Raw genomic sequence first — 25,600 nt, 5'->3', positions numbered from 1 at the left:
TTGGTATCATATTGTTAAAGATTCGATTTGAGACTTACAATTCTAATATGAGTCAACAATAACTTGGTAAAAATGTCTGCAATTTGGTTGTCTATTGATATAAGTTATAACGAAGTTTACGCTACTTTTTTGTACATATAAAATATTTAACTTTTAACATTTAACGTTTTTTTAATCTCAGAAATTTATATATAAAATTTTTAAGAACTGCAATTATTAAATAGTGTATCTTTAGGTTAACCCATTTACTCAATGAGTCGTGTTCAGTTGACATCTTTAATAAACAAAACACATTTATTCATATGTGAAACATCACCGTGCGCTTAACATAACAAAACACGCTTTGTTGACTCTAAACCGATCCATAGCACGTACATATATTGTACTAGATTCTATTAACATATATTTTTAAAACAAAACATGTTTATTTATTCCGCCAGCGATACATAACACCACCTCAAGGAATCCTGCACCATTAAACAATATACATTAAGTCACATATTAAAATTAACCTTAAATTAATTCAACAAAACAAGTACATATTAATTACTCACGTGTTACAGTCGACTTTGGGATCAATCTTAAGAGTAACGGGTATCCCACACTTGCTTGGAAGGTCATTCGCGCTATCAGCACGAACCTTCAGCTGCCCCGCAGCACTCTTAGCACAATTACAAGCGGTTCGCCTATCCGCTTGGCTTTGAGTGGCACCTTGGACCTTCTTGGCCCCATCACAACAACTCGAAGAGGGCGAACCGCCTGATGTCAGGTAGCCTGAGCACGGTGCGAGCATATCACCAAGCTCGCCGCAACTAATGGCTTGAGTTGGGTGCACCGTGACTAGAGCCATTAGCATTGCTAACATGGCTACATGAGTTATTGAACCCGTCATATTTAATTATTTCTTGGAGTTTTATATCTTTTATTTGTTTGGTGTTGTGGTGTGGGTTGTGTTATTTATAGTAATTAGTGGGTGATCGGTGATTTTGGGCACGTAGCAAAGTGGTAAGTTTGAAAGATATATTTTTTTCAAATGTTTCGTCACGTTAGTCGGTCTGAAGAAACACTAACCGGACCCCGGGCAGATTACTGGTAACCTGGGGGTTGGATAGCTGTTTCCCACGAGGGGTTAGACCCTTGGAAGATGGTTCTTCTGATAACCTGCAAAACAGACACCGTGAGCTTGTCACTGAGAAGGGGGGGGGGGGGGTTCCTCCTTGTGACCACCCTCCGGCGTGAGAATCAGACTAGGTTGCTCTTTAAATATAAAAGTATATTAAAAGATTGCTAGAGCAGATATCAGGTATATTATGATGATATAAGATAATGTAATGTGTTGAGATGATCATACCATTTGGGGTATTTATAGCCGAAGGTAGGTTTCCAAGGAGGTATGGCCGGCTGCAACAGTGTTCCTGTTCATCAACAGTAGCCTACGCACGTGCCCTGCTGGTAGTTGGTGGATAGGCAGCGGCTGATAGTGACCAGGCCTGCTGTATACTATTCCCTTTCCACCAACTGCCGGCTACGCACGTGGTATGACAGTAGTTGGTGAGTAGGCAGCGGCTAATAGTGATACAGTACAGGAGCATGCTGCTCGCCATACTGTATCAGTGAGCTGTCGTATCTCTGATCAGATCTTTCGCCCATACCTCGTCAGGTACAGTAAAAGATCCTTCAGTATACAGACTGGCTTATTTGGGCGGGAGTATTCCCCCTCCCGCCTCTGTGCGGGATTGCTCCCGGCTTTGCTCATTCCTTCAGGTGACACTGAATGATCGAGAGCTAAGTGCCTTGTGCGTGTAGCCATGCTGCGCGGGTGGCCTTCCCTAATGGCTTGTATCCGAGGCTGCGGGGACAGGCGGAGTCCTTCACCATTGGGAGGCTTTTCCTGCGGGACCAGCTTGCGTACTGCGCGTAAGGACGTCACGTCTCTGAGCATGGTTGGTCCTGCGGATCCAGTTGGTCTCTGCGCAGACGTCCCTGTTTAAGGTGAGTCTTGCGGGTCCAACTGGGCTCTGCTGGGACCTACCTCTTCAAGTCCCCCCAGTCCAATGTTCTTCTCATGCGTGTTTAATAAAGTGAGGTGAACTTTTGGACTTAAGCAAAGGGTTTTGAAAAGGGTTTTGTAAGGTTTTCCATGGGGATTCTTTCCGCGGAAGTCCTTGTCACTTGCAGAAATGCCCGAGTTTCCTGCTTGGTCTTTAGGTATGATGCGGGTAGGTCTGTAACCTCCTCGCAAGTCAGGAGCATTGAGTCCCAGTTGTATGGATTTTCCATGAGGTTTTGGTAGTTTTGAACATAGTGATCAATTATGTTAAAACCACCAATTCCATTCTGGTGTTTCAAGCAACGTAGTTCTCGACGTTCCTGCTGTGCGGGGATGTTATTTCCGTTTCCGCAAGCATTGCCCAGAAGATCCTTCCTGGTTTCAATTCCCAGCGGAGCGCTAGGTATGTGAAGGGTTTTGCCTTAACACTGTACCAGCGCTCGTCTTACGGTTACTTTACTTCCAAGGTATTCCTGGCGTCAATTCCCTGCGGGTGCTAGGTATGTGAAGGGTTTTGCCTTTACACCGTACCCGCACCTGTCTTATAGTTACTTGGTAGCCGAGGAATATTTGGCTTCAATTCCCTGCGGGTGCTAGGTATGTGAAGGGTTTTGCCTTTACACTGTACCCGCATCCGTCTTATGGTTACTTGTTCGCCAAGGTTTACAAGGCTTCAATTCCCTGCGGGTGCTAGGTATGTGAAGGGTTTTGCCTTTACACTGTACCCGCATCCGTCTTACGGTTACTTGTTTGCCAAGGTTCTTGACTTCAATTCCCTGCGGGTGCTAGGTATGTGAAGGGTTTTGCCTTTACACTGTACCCGCATCCGTCTTACGGTTACTTGCTTGCCAAGGGGTAAGAGGTATTTTCCCGCTTACTTTTTAATATTTTCGAATTTTGAATTTTGAAATTCGAAGAGTTGGTGAAAGGATAAGAACAGTCCAAACCTCTGAAACGTCGTGCGACGGTTTCTTCTTACTGTGTCAGGACGTGCAGGAAGTTATGGTGACGTGACAGAACATGGTCATTCCAGTCGCTTTTTCAGGCGCGTGGGCGCGATTTTTCGGGCGCGTGGCCGCGAAATTACTGGCACGCGTCCTGTCAACAGCTGTTGCCAGCTTGCTTTTTGGCACGTGTCATAGTTTCATTGCACATTCGATTTCTCTCTCCTCCGCATTAAATTCACTGCATTAATTGTGATTACTATATAAAGGGGAAGATGGTTCTTTGTAATCCACACTTTTCACTCTTCTCTTCATCTTTAAGGCGATTTCCGGCGAATACTCCTTTATTCAATCGAGCATTCTCTCGAAATCGTTCTTTTCTTCCTCTGCAAGATGTCTTCTCGTGATGCTGAAGCTATAGCTGACGACAGGGGTACTGCTGGCGAGTGCCAGTGTGCTCTGCCCGGCGATCGGTACCGGTATGTTGTCAGGAAGTTCATGCTCGATCATCTCGAGCCTGAGTTTCCTGAATCCCACCAGACCGTGTACGATGCCCCCAGAGGCAAGATCGGGGTTTATGCTGCATTTTTTGTCTATGGGAATCTTAGATTCCCATTGACAAAATTTGTTTACCGTGTCCTTGAGAGGCACGGTGTTCATTTGACCGAGCTGCACCCCATGGCGATCGCCAAGATTCGCCATTTTGAGTGGGTGTGCCGGATTTTGGGCATCGAGCCCCATGTGGATCGCCTGATGACCTTCTATACCTGGAGGTGCATCCAGGGGTGGTACACCCTGACGACCCGTATTAAGGGTCTGAAGATTTGCGACACCGAGCGCAGTCTTCGCGCGTGGAAGCAGGAATTCTTCTACATTTCTGCCCGCGCCATCCCCCTTGCCATGAAGTTTAAAAATGGCCAAGCGATACCGAGCCTTCACGCCCCCAACTACCAGGAGGCGGAATGGTTTTCGAAGATATCCCGGGTCCAATCTCCGGTTTACCGGTTTGCGGAGTCCGGGATGGTCATGTTAGGGATGAGCCGGGTGTGGAAGGATGCGTCTCAGGTTCCCATCCTTCTCGAATATGGTTTGAACTCTATTCCCTATGGTATGTCTTGTCTTTCTTGCTGATATGAGTTTGTCTTCTAACTGTTTCTTTTCTCTTAGAGGGGAACAATTTGGAGTCGCTCCTGTACCCGCGGGAAGCTGACGATCCTGTGCGGATGGGTACTCGTGCTCTTGATGAGAACGAGTTGCCCATCCTGGAGCAAACAGCGGATCGGTTTGTGGAGGTCTATCCGCTGGGCCACGAGATCCTGAGCCATCGGCGGCCAGGTAAGGCGATATTCTTTCCTCAATCCCTCAATGCTGTACCCGCTGCTGGAATTCCTGACCTGTCTTCTGAGGAATCCTCAGATGCTCCTCCGTTGGTGCGGAAGAAGAAGGCTGCTGGCGGGAAAGGGAAGGAGAAGGCGGCCTCCACAGCCGATCCAGTGCTCCTATCTGACACTGAGTCAGATAATGAAGAGGCGGGGGGGAAGCCCGGTGGTGAGAAGACCACTGTTCCGGAGGCTACGACTGTTACCTCTGGAGAACCAATGACAACCACGGTGACCGGCATCAAGAGACCGGCTCCATCGGGTTCGTCCCCGCCCGTCCGTACGTTCAAGCGGAAGAAACCCTGTAAGTACAACTCTCTTAGCTTTTATCTTCATAGTTTAATCTTCAAGTCTTTTTAACACTTTTCTTCTTTACGCAGGTGTGGATGTTGGCGCATTCCAGGGTGAGGGGCCGAGTACAACCTCTCCGCCAATGACGGTAGGCTTGGTCAGCCTACCTGAGGCGTCGACCCAGGCGCCTGCGCCTGCTTCCGCTGGTTCAGTTGCTCATTCTGAGCCGACTGTTCCAGCCGAGATGACGTCACCGCCGGCCGTGAGTGCGATTTTTACTGCATCCTTCACAGAGCCGGCGGTTACTGCTGCTGCTGACTACGAGGCGACGACCACGGCGGCGACCACAACGGCGACCACGGCGGCTGCCACCATGCCCGCGCCACCGGCACCGACGGCCGGACTATCAGGTACGCGCAGGGCTTCCCGCCGATCTTTGCCACCTTCCCGTCTGCCTGACCTGTTGGATGGATTTCCCTTAGGTTCAGGTGATGGGTTTGGCGGCTATCGGCCTGTCATTGACCCTACAGGTGCGTAGGGTTCCTTTATTTTTCCCTTATGTTTTTTATCATCTTTTCCTTACTGCCTTTGTTTCTTTTGCAGTGTCGGATTCCAATGAAGTGTATGTTCCACGATGGAACATCCGCCGAGGAACAACCCTTCGCACACCTGTGGAGTGCGTGGACTGGGCTCGCCACGCTGCTCCTCATGGTGCGTTGGGGGAAGCCATGGTTAGCTACCAGGAGGGTAGGCTAACCAATGAGCTTCGGGTTCTCCTGGCCCGGATGCAGCCACGCGTCGAGCTGCTTTGTCGTGAAAATGACAAGTTAAAAGCAGCTCGCGCAAAGGAAGTATCTGAAACGCGGGCTCTTCGGGAGGAGAACCAACAGCTGGCGGCAGCTGCCGCCGACAAGGAGAAGGCCTTCAAGGCCCTCGAGGTTGAAGTTCAGGCGCGACTCGAGGCCCGCTCCAAGGCTGCCCAAGCTGTGAATGAACAGCTTCGGCTGGCCAGGGAGACTGCGCGAAACGCAACCGAGAGGGCTGCCAAGGCTGAAGCCGTTGCTGAGCCTTTGCGTGTGGAGAATGAGGAGCTCAAGGCCAAATTAGAGGCTCTCCAACGCGCTCATGATGCCTTGGCAATGGAAGATGCCAAGAAACTCCAGGAAATCTTGGACCAGAGGGGGGTGCTTGACCACACCGAGCGGAAGCTTAAGGGTGTCGAAGAGGCTGCCGCAAAGGAAGTGCTACTTGCCAACCTCAACAAGAGCGAAGCCGAACGCGCCCGTAACGAAGCTCAAGCTGCCCTCCAATGGCTTCTTCGAGAAGCGTTGCCTCAGGTATGTTTAGCTTTGTCTTCACGCTTTTCTTTGTAAGAGAAGGTTCTAATACTTGTATTTTCTTTGTAGGTTGTGCGTCGGGTCTTTTCAGAGACCTCTTACGATGATGCTATGAGCGCAGCCCTCAACGCTTCTCATGAGGATGGGGAACGGACCGGCTTCCTGCTTGGTCTAGGGTTTGCTGAGAAAGGCGTCCCGCCTTCCAACTTCCCTTTGTATAATGTGGATACCGAAACTATTTATGACCAAGCAGTGAACCAGTATGCCGCCTTCCCGCATCCAGTGATGGAGAAGGTGGACGAAGTAGCTGCTGCTGATGATGGGTTAGCTGTCCTCAAAGCGTTCCTCGAACCACCCCGTTCTTCTGACGGAGCGGGTCCAAGTGGAGGCGGCCCTGAAGCTTGATCCTGAAGATCCCTTCCCATTGCTAAGATAGACTTGCATAGTTTTATTCTTTTAGGCGGGTAGTTACCCGGCCATTCTTGTAATATATTATTGAAATATGAATCTTTTTGCTAAGATTGTTATTTCCTTCTTTGGGTTCCTTGCTTTATAAACTTATGACTTGCATACTTAGTTTAAATTAGCAATTTTCCAAGTGTTTAGAATAAGTTAACCTTTGAACGTGGTTGATAATGGGTTAAAGTTTCGCTTCCTCCTTCGTGATTGTGCGGGTAGAACCGTCGCTTGCACTTGGTAGGATGGCTAAACTTTAACCTTCATCTGGCCTGCGTGTAGGTTTTCCTTATCTTTCTTCGAAATTTCTAAGGCATTAGGATAAGTTAACCTTTGAACGTGGTTGATAATGGATTAAAGTTTCGCTTCCTCTTTCGTGATTGTGTGGATAGGACCGTCACTTGCACTTAGTAGGATGGCTTAACTTTAAACCTATATCTGACCTGCGTGTAGGTTTTCCTCATCTTTTGAGGATAAGTTAACCTTTGAACGTGGTTGATAATGGATTAAAGTTTCGCTTCCTCTTTCGTGATTGTGCGGATAGGACCGTCACTTGCACTTAGTAGGATGGCTTAACTTTAAACCTATATCTGACCTGCGTGTAGGTTTTTCTCATCCTTTTTTAAGTTCAGATTAACCGTTCAACGCACGGATGTCAATAGGTTTGGTTTCCTTTCAAGATTTGTGCGGTTAAGACCGGCACTTTCATTTAGTGGGATAGCCAATATTTACCAATGACTGACCTGCGTGAAGGTTTGTCACGTTTTTGGGTTCGTGCGGGTAGGACCGCCTTCCCACGCAACGACTTCATGTAATGTGAATGTCGTCACCAGTGTTGCATAGTTTAACCGTTCGACGCGCGGTTGTTGATAGGTTATTGTTCAGTTTCCCCATTATGATTCGTGCGGATAGACCTGCACTTTCATTTTGGGTGCTGAGCCTCTCCTTCAACTGACCTGCGTGAAGGTTTTTTTTCACATTATTGGGTTTGTGCGGGTAGAACCGCCTTCCCACGCAACGACTTCACATAATGTGAATGCCATTACCAATGTTCCGAAAAGTATAAATGTAAAATCATCAGCTTCGATGTTCTAGAGAGAATCATTTCCATTAGAAGTGGCTCTTGGCCTTTACAATTTGGAATTGATTTACATGCAAACTGTGTAAATGAGCTCCCTTCCATGTTGGGATGGGAGCGCCATCGAGCCGATACGCACCTTGTTTGGGATCTCGTTCTTTACGCAGCATGTAGTCTCGATATTGAAGCTGGATTTTTTTTTTTTTTTTTTTTTTTTTTTTTTTTTTTCACTAGGGTTCTACACGCACCCGCCTGCTCAGCCTTTATTGCGCCACGAGGTGCGCGAGCGTCCCATCTCTGACAAATGCTTCGACCATGTCCTTTACGTCTATGCATTCTTCAGTGTTGTGGCCTTTTGTCCTGTGAAAGTCACAGTACTTGCTCCGATCAGCATCGTGACGATGTCGGATTATTGGAGGCTTTGGCCACGGGAGCTCTTCAGTGGCGAATATCTCAGCGACGCTTTTGGTGAGTGGCGTCCATCTGGAGTTCCGGTGCGACTGTACATTATCCCTTCCGCCCAACCGATGTTGCAAGCCGGATGAGGTGTCAAAGTTTACCCTTGACTGCCAGATGCCTAGCTTTCGCTTTTTATTTAGTCGGGCGGTGAGGACGTTGTCTTCTCTCGTCTTCTGGGTGTAGAGGTTTGTGCTCTGCGGGAGATCTTTACCCAGTTGCTTCTCCGTTTCCGCATAGCGTTTTGCTGCTGTCATGATGCCATCCCATGTGGATGGCATGCCATCTTTACCCGTTAGGGTGCGGATGAGCTCTGGGTCATGCGCGCCCTGGATGAAGGCAGCGCGAACAAGATCTTCGCTGATACTGCCCAAACTTAGCTTCTTTGAGTTGAAGCGAGTAATGAAGTTTGGCAGAGATTCATCTTCTTCTCGTATGCATTTGAGGATTGTCCATTGTTCCTCGGTATACTTCCGTTGCTGGCTGAAGTGTTGGCTAAACTTCTGCTGGAAGTCTGCCCAGTCGTAGATGTGGTTGACCGGTAGACGATCAAACCAAGCTCTAGCAGCCCCAACAAGCGTCATTTGGAACATGTAACACCACGTGGGTTCCGTCCAATTGCTGACGGTTGCCCCCGCTATGAACCTGTTCAAATGATCGTCTGGATCGGATATACCGTCATATGTGCCAATGTTAGGCATCTGTTTGGCACTTTTTGGGGCGATTGCTTCCGCAATGTCCCTTGCAAACTTGGACGTTCCTGCATTTGCAATGTTTGGTCTGAACGTTTTAGAGAAGTCTCGTGGATTTCCACCTGTGCTTTTTGGTTTGAAGGCTTGTCCAAAATGCCTTTTCGGTTGGGATTCCGTTTCCTTACGCTTCCCTTTTGCCCTATGGCGAGGGTTCGCGTCGGAGTCGGATTCCTCCGAGTCATCCTCCCAATATTCGAATTCGTCGGCCTGTTGCACGGAACGCAAGCGTTCGTCCAACTCAGCCTGGAATTCCTTTTGTCGTGCCTCCGCCCATGCCTTAACTTCATCGAGAGTCTGGCGGGGGAGTCTTCGTTTCTCAAACTGGGTATCGGTGGATCCCAGTAGTCGATCATTTACTGCACCTGCCCCGGCTTTGGTAAGTGGGGTAGTGTTCGTAAAATTTACTTCACTTGCCCCGGCTTCGGTAGCCGGGGTAGTGTTCGTAAAAACTGTGTTGCCGGTATTCCCCCCAGTAGCTGGGGTTGTGGTTACCGGAATTTCTCTAACCATCTTTGTAAAAGTTTGAAAAAACTGGAGAAAATGTAGTTCTAGCTTTATGCACGGATGGCGCCAATGAAGAAACACTAACCGGACCCCGGGCAGATTACTGGTAACCTGGGGGTTGGATAGCTGTTTCCCACGAGGGGTTAGACCCTTGGAAGATGGTTCTTCTGATAACCTGCAAAACAGACACCGTGAGCTTGTCACTGAGAAGGGGGGGGGGTTCCTCCTTGTGACCACCCTCCGGCGTGAGAATCAGACTAGGTTGCTCTTTAAATATAAAAGTATATTAAGAGATTGCTAGAGCAGATATCAGGTATATTATGATGATATAAGATAATGTAATGTGTTGAGATGATCATACCATTTGGGGTATTTATAGCCGAAGGTAGGTTTCCAAGGAGGTATGGCCGGCTGCAACAGTGTTCCTGTTCATCAACAGTAGCCTACGCACGTGCCCTGCTGGTAGTTGGTGGGTAGGCAGCGGCTGATAGTGACCAGGCCTGCTGTATACTATTCCCTTTCCACCAACTGCCGGCTACGCACGTGGTATGACAGTAGTTGGTGAGTAGGCAGCGGCTAATAGTGATACAGTACAGGAGCATGCTGCTCGCCATACTGTATCAGTGAGCTGTCGTATCTCTGATCAGATCTTTCGCCCATACCTCGTCAGGTACAGTAAAAGATCCTTCAGTATACAGACTGGCTTATTTGGGCGGGAGTATTCCCCCTCCCGCCTCTGTGCGGGATTGCTCCCGGCTTTGCTCATTCCTTCAGGTGACACTGAATGATCGAGAGCTAAGTGCCTTGTGCGTGTAGCCATGCTGCGCGGGTGGCCTTCCCTAATGGCTTGTATCCGAGGCTGCGGGGACAGGCGGAGTCCTTCACCATTGGGAGGCTTTTCCTGCGGGACCAGCTTGCGTACTGCGCGTAAGGACGTCACGTCTTTGAGCATGGTTGGTCCTGCGGATCCAGTTGGTCTCTGCGCAGACGTCCCTGTTTAAGGTGAGTCTTGCGGGTCCAACTGGGCTCTGCTGGGACCTACCTCTTCACGGTCTTTCATGCAACGTGTATTCATCATTAAATTTGATTGTGGTCATATTAGGTGGATGGATGGTGGTAGATTTAAACATTATTATAAGCGGTCATGCACTAGTTTAGTTTAAAGTTCATTCACATTGTTATATATATGCTAACTGCCAAGCCATGCATATACATTACAAGTTATTTTAGGCTAGCTTTACGTATTTTGAGCTAACTTATACTTTCGGGCCTTAATAATCGGTGTTATAACTAGCTTTATACCTATTCTTTGGTTGGGTAGCTTAATGTCATGAAATGTCAAGAGACTTTCTTACTTTGAATTATAAAGAAAATAAGAATTTTGAATTCAAAGTACATAACGGGACGTTGATGTCGTGTGTGACCAAAGGATTAGATTGTGACTTTATATATTCTTAAATAATTAAAATTAGTAAGCTAAACTTCGTATATTTTCTTATTGATACATGAAACTTAAAACTGTCTTATAGTCATAACATACAAAATAGTTAAACGAGTCGTATTCATAGTTAACGCCTTGCTAGTTGATGACTAGTTTAAAGAAGTGATTCGATGTTTTCTTAGTGGTGTTATTTTTTTGTTTCTTTATTTTTTGTCTCTCTTTCACTTTATATCTGGAAGAAAATGGTTTAATTTTTTTAACTCCACCTCACCTCTTTTATTTCTATTTCTAATTTCGTTTTTTATGGTAAATCAGCACAAGAGAAAAGAAAAGTTGATTGTGTTTAGGGTGACAAGGTTAGGTTTCAAAACAAAGCACTAGAGGTCATCCATACCAATGTTGTAAAACTCGTTAGGCGATCCCTAGGCGGCTGACCCCCTTGAAGGGAGTACTCGGCTTGTACTTGGATAAGATAAATATAAGTAAAATAATTATTGGATATTATATATATGTTAAGACAAACATAATTCACGTTAAAATAAACATAATTCATATGAAAAAAAAATATAATAAAAAATTCATGTTTAGTTGTTATTTTTAGCATTTTATCAACAAAAAAAAAAGTTGGTGGCCGAGTTGACCTTGGAGGCCGAGTAATCCCGAGTACAGGCCAAGTAATCCCGAGTACTCCGACTTTTGACCGAGTTGGATCTTAGCGAGTAATGGTGGCCGAGTTGGGAAAAAGCGGCAACGTTGATGTCCGAGGACCTTGGAATCCGACTTTTACAACACCGATCCATACCCCAAGTGACACGATACTAGTGGTTGCAAAAGCTTGGATAAGTTCATAGACAACCCTTGGAATCCGACTTTTACAACATTGATCCATACCCCAAGTGACACGATACCAGTGGTTGCAAAAGCTTGGATAAGTTCATAGACAAATTTATGTTGTTCAATGGTTAAAATTTCCCAAATCATGAGTAATGAAAATGGTTACATTATCTTAAGAATATTAGTCTCGCAATACAAAATAGTGAGAAATGTAAGCGACAACGTCAAAAGGTTAAACATGTATGAACTATGGAGGCCATTACCATTGCCATTTGAGCAACAACTTCAAATGCAACATGTAGCAAGAATATATTAAAGATTGAAAATCTGTTTTTGGATGGCTACAAGTTACCTGATGTTCCCTATGTTGATTTATGACAAAACTTACTGCAACCATGCTGAAAGTATTAAGATTTAACACGGACAAGGATACAAGTGGTTTGTTTGCGGACAACACAGCATGACCGGAGTTGGTATATTAACTTTGCTAAAAAGAATGACACAGATACATGTTTTATATTTTTCGACCTTGAAGCTAAATTTATTCCAGGAATAGACTATTCCTGGACAATGAATGGCATATACAATACTTTATCACAAGAATTTGAAACATAGAGTATGATAGATTGATAGGGTACCAAGCAAAGAATCATGGATATATGATTATTTCCACCAAGAGAATCTTGTATCACTCTTGTGAGTTTGCTTTCTCTTTAAAAGGCACGTGTCTCATTTGCATTAACATGGATAACATTAAGCAATGCATTTTAATTTCATGCCATACCCGTTTTTACGGCTAAAAGTATAACGCAAAAAATCTTAACACTTTAGAAAAACATAAATTAAAATTAACTTTAGAATTAAGTAAATTAGTAAATTTCTTAGCTTCCTATACACAAAAATGAACCAAAACTTCAATATAAAGCATACCTAGATGTTTGATCATCAAATGAAAATGTAACATTTGTTCACAATTATTGGCTTTATGACCAAATACTATTGACAAGGGAGATGTCAATTCCTGATTCCTAACAGTCTAACACAAGTAACCACTTTTTTCATTGTTATTCAAGCAAGATTTATATAATTATTAAAATTATGTACTCTCTAAATTACTTTAACCAAACACATTTCACTATATGACTACTCAAATTTTTTTAATTTAAACCAACTCTAGTAGGTATGTGCCCCCTGTAATCTCACCCTTAATTTCTCAGCAGAGATAATTAGGCAGGACGCGTCAAACAAGAACAAGCCCCCTAGGACGCTAACAGCTTAACGGGCTTAATTAGGCATTCCTTGAGTGGTGACCACCGCTTTTCCAACCAATCAGTTGCATCCATTCATATTTTTATATATATAAAAAATTAGATTAAATAATAATTAATAATTGTGTTTTTAGTTAAACTATTACAAGTTTTTTTATGAAAAAAGTTAGTGAGAGGTCCCCATGCTTACGTGTCAGTAATGTGGTGGGACGTTTTTCACATTTTAGTTACACACATAGTCTAATAGATCTTATGTCTAAACCTAAACTTTCTTCTTTAGTGTTTTATGACGAAAGAGAAAAAAATAAGTAGGTGTCAATTTGTGCCAACACAGTTAATTTTTGTATTCTGATTTAATTTGTAATTTGCAATTTTTAAATTTAAAGTAATAGCATACAAAGAAAATATGAATTTTCAAGTTAATACAAATCATACACGTTGAATTTGATCGCGTAACCCTATGAATACACGAGTTGAGTTTTATTTGTGTCAGATTTAACCAGCCACAAGAAACAAAAGACGGATACAATATATGAGAGAAAATGTCATGTGGTGTGAGACATGTTAAAGCATACCGGCCAAGCCATTGTTCATATTTAGTGCTATTAAATTTGAACACATATAAACAAGTATGTCAACTTCCATCAAGGGACAGGGTAGCTCTCATAAGGAGTCCAATAGTTAAAAATGGCGAATTCAAATTAGCTAGCACTCAAGCACGCTAGTTGGTGGTATAAATGAACATAAAGAATCTCTACAATTCACATTTTATAATATTAATCAAACTAATAACTAATTAATAAACAATTAATACGGCAATTATAACTAATACTTTAATTAATAAACAAAATTTTTTTTTAATTCAAACGACCAACAAAAGGATTTATTAATAAATGAAACTAGGCGACGCAAGAAGCTTAGCACACACCACCAAACGATCAGTCTCCAATAAATGAAAAAACAAACAAAATAGAGATGTAAAGAACTACATGCTAAATCCCATCCATTTCTCCCATGTAATCAAGCTTAACCGCGACCTATGTCAAATCTAAAGGAAACCGATCACTTTAATTTCTTCCATCAAAGTCTCCAAACGGCCGCTATTCATTCGAAAACTAAGGCATTCAACATCTTCCACAAGCTCCAAATTAAAATAAGAGTAACAACATAGAACGCTTTTTCCTTCTTTTTAGGGAATCTTGTGTATTGTGTACTTGCATAAATCCAAGATATCTTGAAAACAAAAGACGTAAATACTCGGAACTTTGCACCATTTAGAAACCACCTCCAAGTGCTTGGGCAAGCCTTCAAGAAACAAATAGGCGTTCAGCCGAATCATCATATTCAGCACAAGTCAAGCACAATGCAGATGGCACCTCCAAATTCCTTCTCGCCAATGACACCCGAAGTGTTTCCAACTCAGCCTGCCACGCAACTAAACTAACTTTTATCGGAACCCAATTATTCCATTTAGAGCAGTGTTCCGGAATCTTTGCCGCGCATGTCTGCCAATTATTCCATTTATTCTTTACAATTCATATCTTTATATAAACATAAATATAAATAAAAGTAATACTTTTGATTATTTTTCAAACCACCCGCTTGCAAATTATAAAAAGTTATATTCTAGTGGAACATTTCCTTAAATAGAAGCATTAAAGGCATTTTAATTTAATAATAATGTTAACAATGAGTAAACATTAATCCGACGACCACATGAGGTTGTACACATTTGATATACATTCTTTTAATCTTTATATATAGTCATTTTCATTTACTAAAAATGGTGAGATTACCCATTACCCATTACTTTGTCATTAATCAGTTCAAAGAAAACCTTACCTAAATAGAACCATCATCACTAGTTTGATTCATTGAAGACACAACTCCACATGTCAAATCCAAAGAGTAAATAAACATCTAATACATTGAATTAACCCTTTAATTGTTATGATCATAACCAAGTCATTTCAGCTATATATGCTTCCAAGAATATGAAAAGTATAGATCAAGATAAGAAACATCGACACATTGAATTAACGCGTAAACGGTTTTAAGTTTGATCATGAGTCGCATTCATATCCCTATGAAAGATGTGCCAATTCATAATAAGTTTTTCAAAAAGTTATAAAACCAAAATTAAAGAACAAGAATTATTTTTAACCATGAATATTGAAAAACTAACCAATAATATCAGATAAATCACAGGTTGTGTTGGACATAATTTTTTTAAAAAAGACAAAAAAATGTTTTAGTTAATTACCACTATACCATCCATATATGTAGATTAAGAATAAAGGAAGTTTAAATAAAAAAATGTAATTTTATTGTTGATTAATTTATGCATATTGTAGGTCCCAACGTGGGTGGATCTAACAATAGTCTTGGATCAACCGAGCTTAGTGCTAGCGGAAATCACACTAAGCCACCTAAGCGGTCTCGGATCTTGAGATGTTATTTTCGAATGGTTTAAGAGAAAGAGAGAGAGAGAGAGCCGAGAGAAAGAGAGAGTTGTAACAAAAGGTTTTTCTATTTTGAATATCAACCACCTTACTTCTCATGGCATGCTTCCGATTTATAGGGAAGCATGCATGAGAACTAGGATACATCAAATGCCCAATAGGCTTCTTTACATTTTTTCTCTTAGGCCTAAAATACACAAAGTAAACAAAATGGCCAATTACATAATCACCAATACAAAAGACTAATATAAACAAAAAGGGACCTAACAATCTCCCTCTAGTCTTTAGTATTGGAACCCGTCGGTGTCGTAAACCAAACATTCGTCCTCGAATAGTAGAAGTTCAACAAGTCTACGGACGAATTTGTTGAAGGCTTCAACTACCCGGTCTGTATTCTGACGTCCCAAGTCCTCGATGGTTCCTTGTGGCTTGTGGTAGAGCTTCTTCACATCTTCAATGTGTAGACCCATAAGCTCATGCTCGTCAAACACTCAAATCTCGTGCATATCACGGCTAATCAGTTTATGACGGCCTCATCGGTTTTATTATCAAACTCCCAGTCAATGAAATCTCGGAGAGTGTTGGGAAGATAAGGCTCGCCATGATAAATCTCGTGACAGTCTTTCGGTGCCCTGTATCTCCACATTGTGCGAGGCTCTCCGGTAGCTGGATCTATCTCCTTTGGGTTCTTGTATTTACGACCCTTATTCGGCTCGAAATCTTTGTAGCTCACCCTTGATTGACGATGGAGATAGTCTGGGACCCAGCTTTCTAACTTACTCCCAACTGCACCGTGGCTTAGAGCTTGTCGAAGATAATTGATGTCAAGCTCTGGTAGCGACTTCAGCTCATGATGGTTGAGGTAGATAAGGTCGCCGCTATATCGTCTGATGGCCCAGACGCTATTTCTCTTATCATACTTTGCATAAACGATCAGCGAATCATCATGATAAGGGTAATTGAGCAGGTGGGCACACGCACGACTTGACACAATGTGCATCTTTCTCTTCTTCTTAGGTGGTTCCTGTGTCAAGTTGGCTATTGGATTAGAGACTGGGTTGGCAACAGGAGTTTCTGAACCTTGAACTTGAGCAGGCGGAGTGTCGGGATTGGGTGAGTAGTTGATGTAGTCGTCTTCAACCCTCGCCTCTGTATTCTGATCAATAAGATGCTCCAAGTTCATTCCTGCTTCAATAAAGTCATCCATAACACCTGCAAAGTCATCAGGAAACAAATCTTTATACATGTCAGTGATCTGTGTATCATGCTCCCTGACTTTGCCAGCCGAGTCGTGAGCAGCAGGGTCTTGAACTTCATATTGAGTGTGTGGAGGTGATTGAGTGTTATCTCCACCTCCACCTCCACCTCCTGCTGCTCCGGCTCCTCCGTTTCCACCGTCTCCGCCCTCATCATCACTATCGTCATCATCATCGAAGCTATCATGAACCTCATCATCGTCATCATCATCATCTTCATCATCATCCTCTTTCTCATCATTGTCATCACCATCATTTCCACCACCTACACCGCTAGACTGGCCGCCCTATTGTATTAACCGACTAACAGTCGCCTCACCTTCAGATGCTACAGCCTGAACTCCTCGCATAGTCACAGATGGACCTGTGGTAGGCTGCAAACCACCAACTTGAGAAGTCTCACCATACCTTCTCCAAGCCCCAAATACTGCGTCCAGCCTATTCTCCAGACCATGAAATTCATCTTCTTGAATGCCCATGAGGTCTGAGGCCGCCTGGTACTTACTCACCATGTCTTCATTCGTCTTGAGTTGTAGCTCATTCAGACGATCTTGCTCCTTTATCTTTTCTTGTATAGCCTCCATCTCGGCCCTGAGTGAGTCGAGGGAAGCCGATGAAGCGAGCTAATTCTCCAAGATTGTAACTCTTGAATTTGTGGCCTCATTCTCAACATCCCACTTCCGAGTGGCATCCTCGATCTTCTTGTTAAGACTTGTCCTGAGAGCACTCGCAGATGGCAAATTTCTTTCCAGAGTGGCCAATCTGTCTCCAAGTCTTGAATTATCTGCTCTCAGGTTTGTGTTTTCAAAGGCTTCACGATTCATAAGTGCTTGCAGATTTTGGATTCGGGTGTGGAAAGTGTTGGTCAATAATCTCTGATTCTCAGCAAGTGCATCGCTTGCTTCCTTTTGCTCTTCCAACACCCTAATCCTTTCCCTTAGAGCCGCCTTCTCTTCCTCATCCTCCAACGCCTTCTGTTTCATTTCCTTAATGAACTTGAGGAGCACAATCTCTCGTTCCGCCCTCTTAACGTTGGATTCCTCAAGTGCGACGATCCTATCGAGGATAGGATCAGCATACACTGGAGGTGTCGAAGACATTCCTCTGGAAATGGGTTTGGGTGAGATAATGGTGGATGGTGGGGTGGTAGACATTATGGGTGGTGAGGTTTTTGGCAAAGGTAGGGTGATGGGTTGAGTAAGGATTGGTGGAGTTGTAGAGGTGGGTGGTGTTGGTTGTGTCATAGGTGGTGAGATGGTTTGGGTTGGGGAAGTTATAACGGTTTTGCTCCATAAGCTTGTTTTTTGTATTGGTGAGTTGAAACTGATGAAGTGAATATGGATGAGGTGATGTTGTGATTTGAGAAGGTTTGGGGTGGGTTTGTTGTTGTGGTGGTGAGTGTGGTGAGGATGGTATTTGAGGTAGGAATGTTGAAATGGGTTGGTCTGTTGGTGAAGGTTCAGGTGAGGATTCTGGTGAGTCGTGAAGTAGGGTTTTGGTTTTCTTGGCTTTGGTTTTCTTTCTAGTTTTTGATTTCTTGTAGGCAGGGATTTGTATCTTGGTTACGCCTAGGGCTTGGGCTAGGGCTTCTTTGGTGATTTTTGGTTGGTCAGATGGTTTGTCTTGAGAGGGAATCTTGACAAGAAACTTGGTTGACTTCTGAGAGTCCCCAAGCTTCCTTAAATGCTTCAGGGGCGGCTGGTCTTCTTCTTCCTCCTCAAGCTCTATAACTTTGCCCTTTCCGGCCTCCTTCCTCTTTAAGTCGTGCTTGGCCTTTGTTCGATCCTCGGCCGGCTCATCACTAGAATCTTGTTCTACCCCGACCTCTGGCACATCCTCCTCTTCACTATCATCAGATGCCTCATCCCCAGCAGGCTCTGTTTTCTTAAATAATCCGAATTTAGGACCCGACCTTGGTCCTATATACTGGTGTCCCCTTCCTTTGGTGCTAAGCAGTACACCAAATATTGATATTTTGACTTCATGCACATGATATGGCTCGGGATATGACTTCTTGTCCTTAGCCTTCTTTGACCCCGGCCTTGGAACATCTGGGATCAAATCATCCAGGAGCATCTGTACGAACCTCGGCTACATAAGCCATGTGGCTCCACTCCTGATATTCCCGAACATGCATAGGAATATCCTTCGAGAGTAATTGAACTTCTCTCGAGTCGTCAGTGCAAACATGATGCGGACCCAGTCAGTGCTCATGCTATCAAGCCCTCCTCTTATGTCTACAAAGCAGCGAGTCACGATGTGAAACAAAAATCTCCAGTATGGTGGGAAATGCTTCTTCTCTAAACTCTTCCATTCTGTATCGTATCCCATACTTATCACAAAATCCTTCAACTTCTTTCTGTCACCCTTCTCATAAGTATAATCAGGCTCATCTTCAATTTTTAACACCCGTCTAATGTCTGATTCAGTAATAGTTAGCTCCTTTCCGGCAACCTTTGTAATAAAGGACAGAGAGTCATCAGCAATCTTCGCAAAGGCCCAGAAGTCCAAAAGCCACTTGTAATAAATAGCTGGATTGGCTGTAATCGCATGTACAAGGGGTGGTTTCTTGAGCCCCTTGATCATTGAAGTGAATACTTTATCCTTCTTGGCCTTTGGTAGCTCGAGAACACAAAACAGATTGTGACCCTGAAATTAAACCATGTGATCAAGTAAGTTATATATATCTATAAGCTTTAAATCATGTATACATTATATAATTTAATTAATTACTAGTAGTTAATTAATTATGTACATTATATAAGTTACTTACTCCAATATTTACAATTATGAAGTCCAAGACAGTTCAAAAGTCCAAACAGTCCAATAGAAAAAGTCCAAACAGTCCAGTAGAAGAAAAAAAAATTTAAGTGTGACTTTTTCACATGGGGTCCAGTTTTGCTTCGCATGGTTATACGAAGAGAAACAGACATTATTTCGCTTCGCAAGGTATGTGAAGCGAAACAGAAATCATTTCGCTTCGTATGGGCATGCGAAGCGAAACCGAAATCATTTCGCTTCGCACGGTCATGCGAAGCGAAACAAAATTCCCTTACGCTTCGCATGGGTATGCGAAGCGAAAGACCTCTTATGTGAAAAAATCCAACTTGTCGATTTTTGTTTCCTTTTTCATCCAACGAAGTCGCCTAGCCTTGAATTTGGTTTCTGGAAGGTTTGAACCAGAAACCCTTTGGTTTGCTTGGTCAATTGAACCATTGAAAACATAAAATAAATCTAGATCTACAATATGTACACAAAACACATCTAAAAACTAAAGCTAATGATGATGAACATTAACTGAAAATCTAATATCAAAATCCAAGCATGATAGCAGCATTAATTATGAAGATCTATCCTAGATCAAGCCGACGGTTCATATGAACCACTGTCTTGATCCGTGAGAACCCAGAAACAAGAATGAATCGATGAACGGTGATGTTTATGGAGTTATACCGAGGGAGGATAATCAGGATTAAGAGGCATGTTTGATAATGAAGGCCGGATCGTTGAAGAATTGAAGAGATCTTAGGGTTTGAAAGTTTGAAGATGAGAGAGAAGAGAGAGAGTGAAAAGTAAAAAATGTTAGGTGAATAGTGAAAGATATTTTGGTTTTTCATATATATAGGGTCAGCCTATCTCACGATAAGGTCAAAACATCGTTTGTATTCACCGAAAATACACTCTCTGTGACATTTGAGCCAAAACAAGGTACACCTTAGTACGTATTTACCGATTAAGCAGATAAACGCATTTTGCGTAACAAACGAACGATTAACCGAACGGGTCGGGTTATGACCCAGAAGAGGAAGAGGAAGAGGTGGAAGAGGAAATTATTTGTAGAGAGCTACCCAGGAATGTGCATGATCTATCTGGCTACAGATGCGATAATTATCCACCCAGGTCACCACGCAGGGATCAAGACGAAGTTAACAGTCAGTATCGTTCACCTGCTAGAGTAGCCAGATTACCCACTCCACCTATACACCTGTCGCCGACGACTTCAGCTACTGCGCGAGTCCGGCAGACTGCTCGTATTAGGGTAACCCCGATTGACCCTACCTCGATTCCATTCAGATCTACCCATGACCGGGGAGGACCTTCACGCCCTAGGGTAGATACTTCATCTTCTCGTTCATTGAGTATACCTACCCCTCGCCCTGACCTCCCAAACGCAGGAAACAACTTTTGGATGGTTGTCCTGACTGACCGTGTGATAGACCACTCGATAGCCATAGCTAACCTTAACCAGGAGAGGAGGGACGTGACCCAGTACTTATCGACGTTACATCAGATAGTACTGAACTTACAGCAGTCAGATGCCTACCACCACTGTTGTTTGGATAGGGTGACAGTTCGGCTGTGGAACTGTTACTGGGTGATTACGGTGCTGTTATTTTTATGTTTGTGGCTAGCCTATCGTCTGTATGGATAGATGCGGAATATTACAATTATGTGTACATGATCTTTTGATACTCCATGTATGTATATAGCAGTATGTTATGTTAATCTGGAGCACAATTTTGTACATTATTACAAGCACTGACCCTTATAGGGTTAAGTCTAACAGTCACTTAGTGACATATTTTGATATAAACATGCAAGCATTGGCCTTTATCAGGCTAAGTCTGTGTACCTCTTATTATCAATATACAGAACAATTTGTAAAATGTCAGTATGTTATTTGGTTTACCTGTACAACATTTATTGTGATTATTATTACACAGTGCCGTAGATTGGAATTAGTACTAATTGGCTTATATTTGTTTATCGTTATAGAATGGCCCCAAAGAAAGCAAACCCTATGACTGAGGCAGAAATAGCCGAGATGATTGCTCGGCAAATGCAGGCAGTAATCCCTCTTATCGTAACACAAGTAACTGCCGGTGTAAACGCAAATATGCAAACAAACCAACAACAAAACAATAATGCTCCCCCAACCAACAATGAAACAGTTGCAAATAACAATCCCCCACCTAATACAAATACCCCTACCAATGCAAATAATCCCCCACCGAACCCAAACAATAATAATAACAACCCTAATCCCCCTCGAAGAGAATATTCGATCATAAACTTTATGGCCTGTAAACCGATTGATTTCAAGGGCACTGAAGGGCCAAACGGATTAATCAAGTGGATTGAGAAAACTGATCTGTTCTCAATATTAGTAATTGTCCACCGGAAAACATAGTCAAGTATGTTGCTTCTACCTTCACTGATCACGCATTAATGTGGTGGAACACTACGGTACAGATAAAAGGTCAAGATACGGTGAATCGCATGACATGGGCTGAACTCAAAACACTGATGTTGGAACATTTCTGCCCAAGGAAAGAAATTCAAAGATTAGAACACGAACTCTGGAGTTTGGAGATGAAAGGAGCGGATCATTTGGGATACACGAACCGCTTCAATGAATTGGCCCGCTTAGTACCATGGTTAGTAACTCCTGAAAATAAACGAGTTGAACGTTATATTTGGGGTTTAGCCCCGGAAGTGAGGAGTTTGGTGAACTCTGTGGGTCACACTTCGTTCGAGAATGCCGTGACTCAGGCTGGCATCGTAACTTTTGACTTGGTAAGAAGCGGAGTGTTGAGAATGGTCGGGGAATCATCAGGTATGAAATGAACTGACTATGGGACGAGAGCACAAGGAGGACAATCAAGCAAACGTGCACGTCCGACAATCAGAAATTATGCTATAACTGGTTCCGATACGAAGCAAGACAGGTATAAGGGACCCTTGCCAAAGTGTGACAAATGTAATTACCATCATGTGGGAGAGTGCAGATTGCCGGTATGCCAGAAATGTGGTCGAACTGGGCATTATGCCCCTAATTGCAGAGCAGGTGTAGAAATTGTGAGCCGACCAACTCAAACAACTCAAACTCGTCGTCCACCACCACCGAGACCTCAGCCAATCCGCCAACAACCTATCCAACAAACTTCAACCGCAGCAACCTACCGTGCCTGTTATGAATGTGGCAGTACAGATCATATTAGAAGAAACTGCCCCAAGTTGAATCCAAGAGCAGTTACTAGACCAAACCAAGCATCGAGTTCAAGTGCGTCTCGGGGACGCGCGTTTGTTATTGGGTCAGGAGAAGCACGACAAGACCCAAACGTGGTAACAGGTACATTTGTTGTTTCTGATCAATATGCTTCTGTATTATTTGATACTGGTGCCGATAGAAGCTTTGTTTCCACTAGTTTTATGTCCCTGGGTAATATGCCAGTTAGTGAACTAACAAATCCCTATACTATAGAGCTCGCTAACGGTAACTCTATAACTGTCAACCAAATAGTCCAAAACTGTTCCATTATTCTTAATGACCACCCATTCCTTATTGACCTACTCCCGGTAGAGTTAGGAAGTTTCGATGTTATTGTCGGCATGGACTGGTTAACCAAGTATAAGGCGGAGATTGTGTGTAATGACAAGACAGTTAAAATTCCCTTTTCGAATGGTGAGGTGATTGTAGTACATGGAGAGAAGTCTGGTTCAATATTACCTATAGTGTCTCATCTCAAAGTGTTGAAATGATTACTCCAAGGTTGTATGGCATTTTGGCAAACGTGACTATAAAGAATCCTGATGAGAAATGCATAGAAGAGATTCCCGTTATACGTGAATACCCCGATGTCTTTCCTGACGATTTACTCGGATTACCACCGAACCGACAGGTTGAATTCCGCATAGACTTAATTCCAGGATCAGCCCCTGTTGCTAAGGCACCTTATCGATTGTCACCCTCTGAAATGCAAGAATTATCCAACCAATTACAGGAATTGTTAGATAAGGGTTTCATTCGTCCTAGTTATTCTCCTTGGGGAGCACCGGTATTGTTCGTAAAGAAGAAAGATGGAAGTTTTAGAAATCGATTACCGGGAATTAAACAAAGTTACCATCAAGAACCGATACCCTCTTCCACGAATAGATGACTTGTTTGACCAACTCCAAGGGGCAAACTATTTCTCGAAAATTGTCCTTCGATCCGGTTACCATCAAGTTAAGATTCAAAAGGAAGACATGTCTAAAACGGCGTTCCGAACTCGTTATGGCCACTACGAATTCTTAGTTATGCCGTTCGGACTGACTAATGCTCCCGCAGTTTTCATGGACCTTATGAATCGAGTTTGTAAACCGTACCTCGACAAATTCGTTATCGTGTTTATAAATGACATTTTGATATATTCGAAAACCAAGGAGGAACACGAACAACATTTACGAACTATCTTGGAGCTGTTGAAACAGGAAAAGTTGTATGCCAAGCTGTCAAAGTGTGAATTTTGGCTACAAGAAGTACAATTTCTAGGGCATGTTGTTAACCGACACGGTATCCATGTAGAAATGAGCAAGATTGAAGCCATCAAAAATTGGCAGGCCCCAAAGTCACCGAAAGAGATCCGCCAATTTTTGGGTTTAGCCGGGTATTATCGGCGTTTTATTGCTAATTTTTCCAGCATAGCCCAACCTTTAACTCTTTTGACTCAAAAAGATCGTGCTTACGTTTGGGGAGAAGAACAAGAAGCGGCTTTTCAATTGCTGAAACAAAAACTATATCAAGCCCCGATACTAAGTCTTCCAGAGGGAACTGATAATCTGGTTGTTTATTGCGACGCGTCCCAAAAAGGGCTGGGATGTGTACTTATGAAAAGAAACAAAGTCATAGCATACGCTTCTCGACAATTAAAGGTGCACGAGAAGAATTATACCACCCATGATTTGGAACTAGGCGCGGTTATTTTCGCACTCAAGATCTGGAGGCACTATTTGTATGGCACCAAGTGTACAGTATATACCGACCACAAAAGTCTACAGCATATTTTCGACCAGAAAGAACTAAACATGAGACAAAGAAGATGGGTAGAATTGTTGAATGATTACGACTGTGAGATTTGATACCACCCCGGGCAAGGCTAATATAGTAGCAGATGCTTTGAGTAGAAAAGACAGGATCAAACCACTACGGGTCCGAGCACTTGGAATGATCGTCCAAACCAGCCTCACCGAGCAAATTCGTATTGCTCAAAACGAAGCTTTGAAAGGAGATCACTTGGAAAATGAAAACATGCATGGAACCGAACAGAACTTTGAAGAAAGAACTGACGAAATTTTATACTACAAAAATCAAGTTTGGATTCCCACTTTCAGCAATCTGCGTGACTTGATCATGGACGAAGCCTATCAGTCCAAATACTCCATTCATCCTGGAACGGATAAGATGTACAAGGACTTGAAGGAGTATTATTGGTGGCCCGGTGTGAAGAAGGATATAGCCACGTATGTCGGTAAGTGTTTAACCTGTGCGAGGGTTAAAGCCGAGTATCAAAAACCTTCGGGAATGTTGCACCAACCGGAAATTCCACAATGGAAATGGGAACAAATTACCACGGATTTTGTAACACATCTCCCAAAAACCTCCCGAGGAAACGATGCAATATGGGTGATAGTTGACCGATTAACCAAGTCTGCATACTTCCTTCCAATCCGAACCACTTACACAACCGAAAAACTTGCTCACATCTACATCAATGAAATCGTATCCCGACACGGCGTACACGTTTCAATTATTTCTTATCGCGATAGCCATTTCACCTCTCGTTTCTGGCAAGCCGTACAAGAAGCTTTGGGAACCCTAATTGACCTAAGTACCGCCTACCATCCCCAAACCGACGATCAATCTGAACGAACCATTCAAACCTTAGAAGATTTGCTTCGCGCTTGTGTACTAGACTTCGGTGGAAACTGGGATCAACATCTTCCACTGGTCGAATTTTCGTACAACAATAACTATCACAGTAGCATTCAAGTGGCACCATATGAAGCGCTGTACGGACGGAAATGTAGATCACCTTTGTGTTGGACTGAGGTTGGAGATACCCAAATTACACGATCTGACTTGATTCAAGAAACCACCGACAAAATCCGTAAAATCACAAACAAATTGAAAATTGCCCGAGATCGACAGAAAAGCTACGCTGATGTTCGTAGAAAGCCGTCATTCGATTCGGAAAAACCGGTAAAATAACCTCGCGATACATTGGGCCATATGAAGTCATTTATAAGATAGGTCCGGTAGCTTACCGACT

The 25,600-nt window shown here is 43.2% G+C and overlaps 1 protein-coding gene across 1 annotated transcript; it reads right to left on the bottom strand.

The window, feature by feature from the left end:
- Positions 1 to 457: 457 nt before the first annotated feature.
- Positions 458 to 892, bottom strand: LOC143565388 (non-specific lipid-transfer protein AP10-like). Its single transcript, XM_077052376.1, has 2 exons — positions 555 to 892; positions 458 to 467 (listed from the first exon to the last, which is right to left on the bottom strand). The coding sequence occupies exons 1-2, from the start codon at positions 890 to 892 to the stop codon at positions 458 to 460; spliced, it is 348 nt and encodes a 115-aa protein (XP_076908491.1).
- Between the last annotated feature and the right edge of the window lie 24,708 nt (positions 893 to 25,600).

This window comes from Bidens hawaiensis, unplaced genomic scaffold, assembly GCF_021521415.1.
Source record: "Bidens hawaiensis isolate Kalapana, Puna unplaced genomic scaffold, B.hawaiensis_p1.1 tig00022325_1, whole genome shotgun sequence".
Lineage (NCBI taxonomy): Eukaryota > Viridiplantae > Streptophyta > Magnoliopsida > Asterales > Asteraceae > Bidens > Bidens hawaiensis.
The sequence above is the reverse complement of the archived record's forward strand: the minus strand, read 5'-3'. Positions and strand labels throughout refer to the sequence as shown.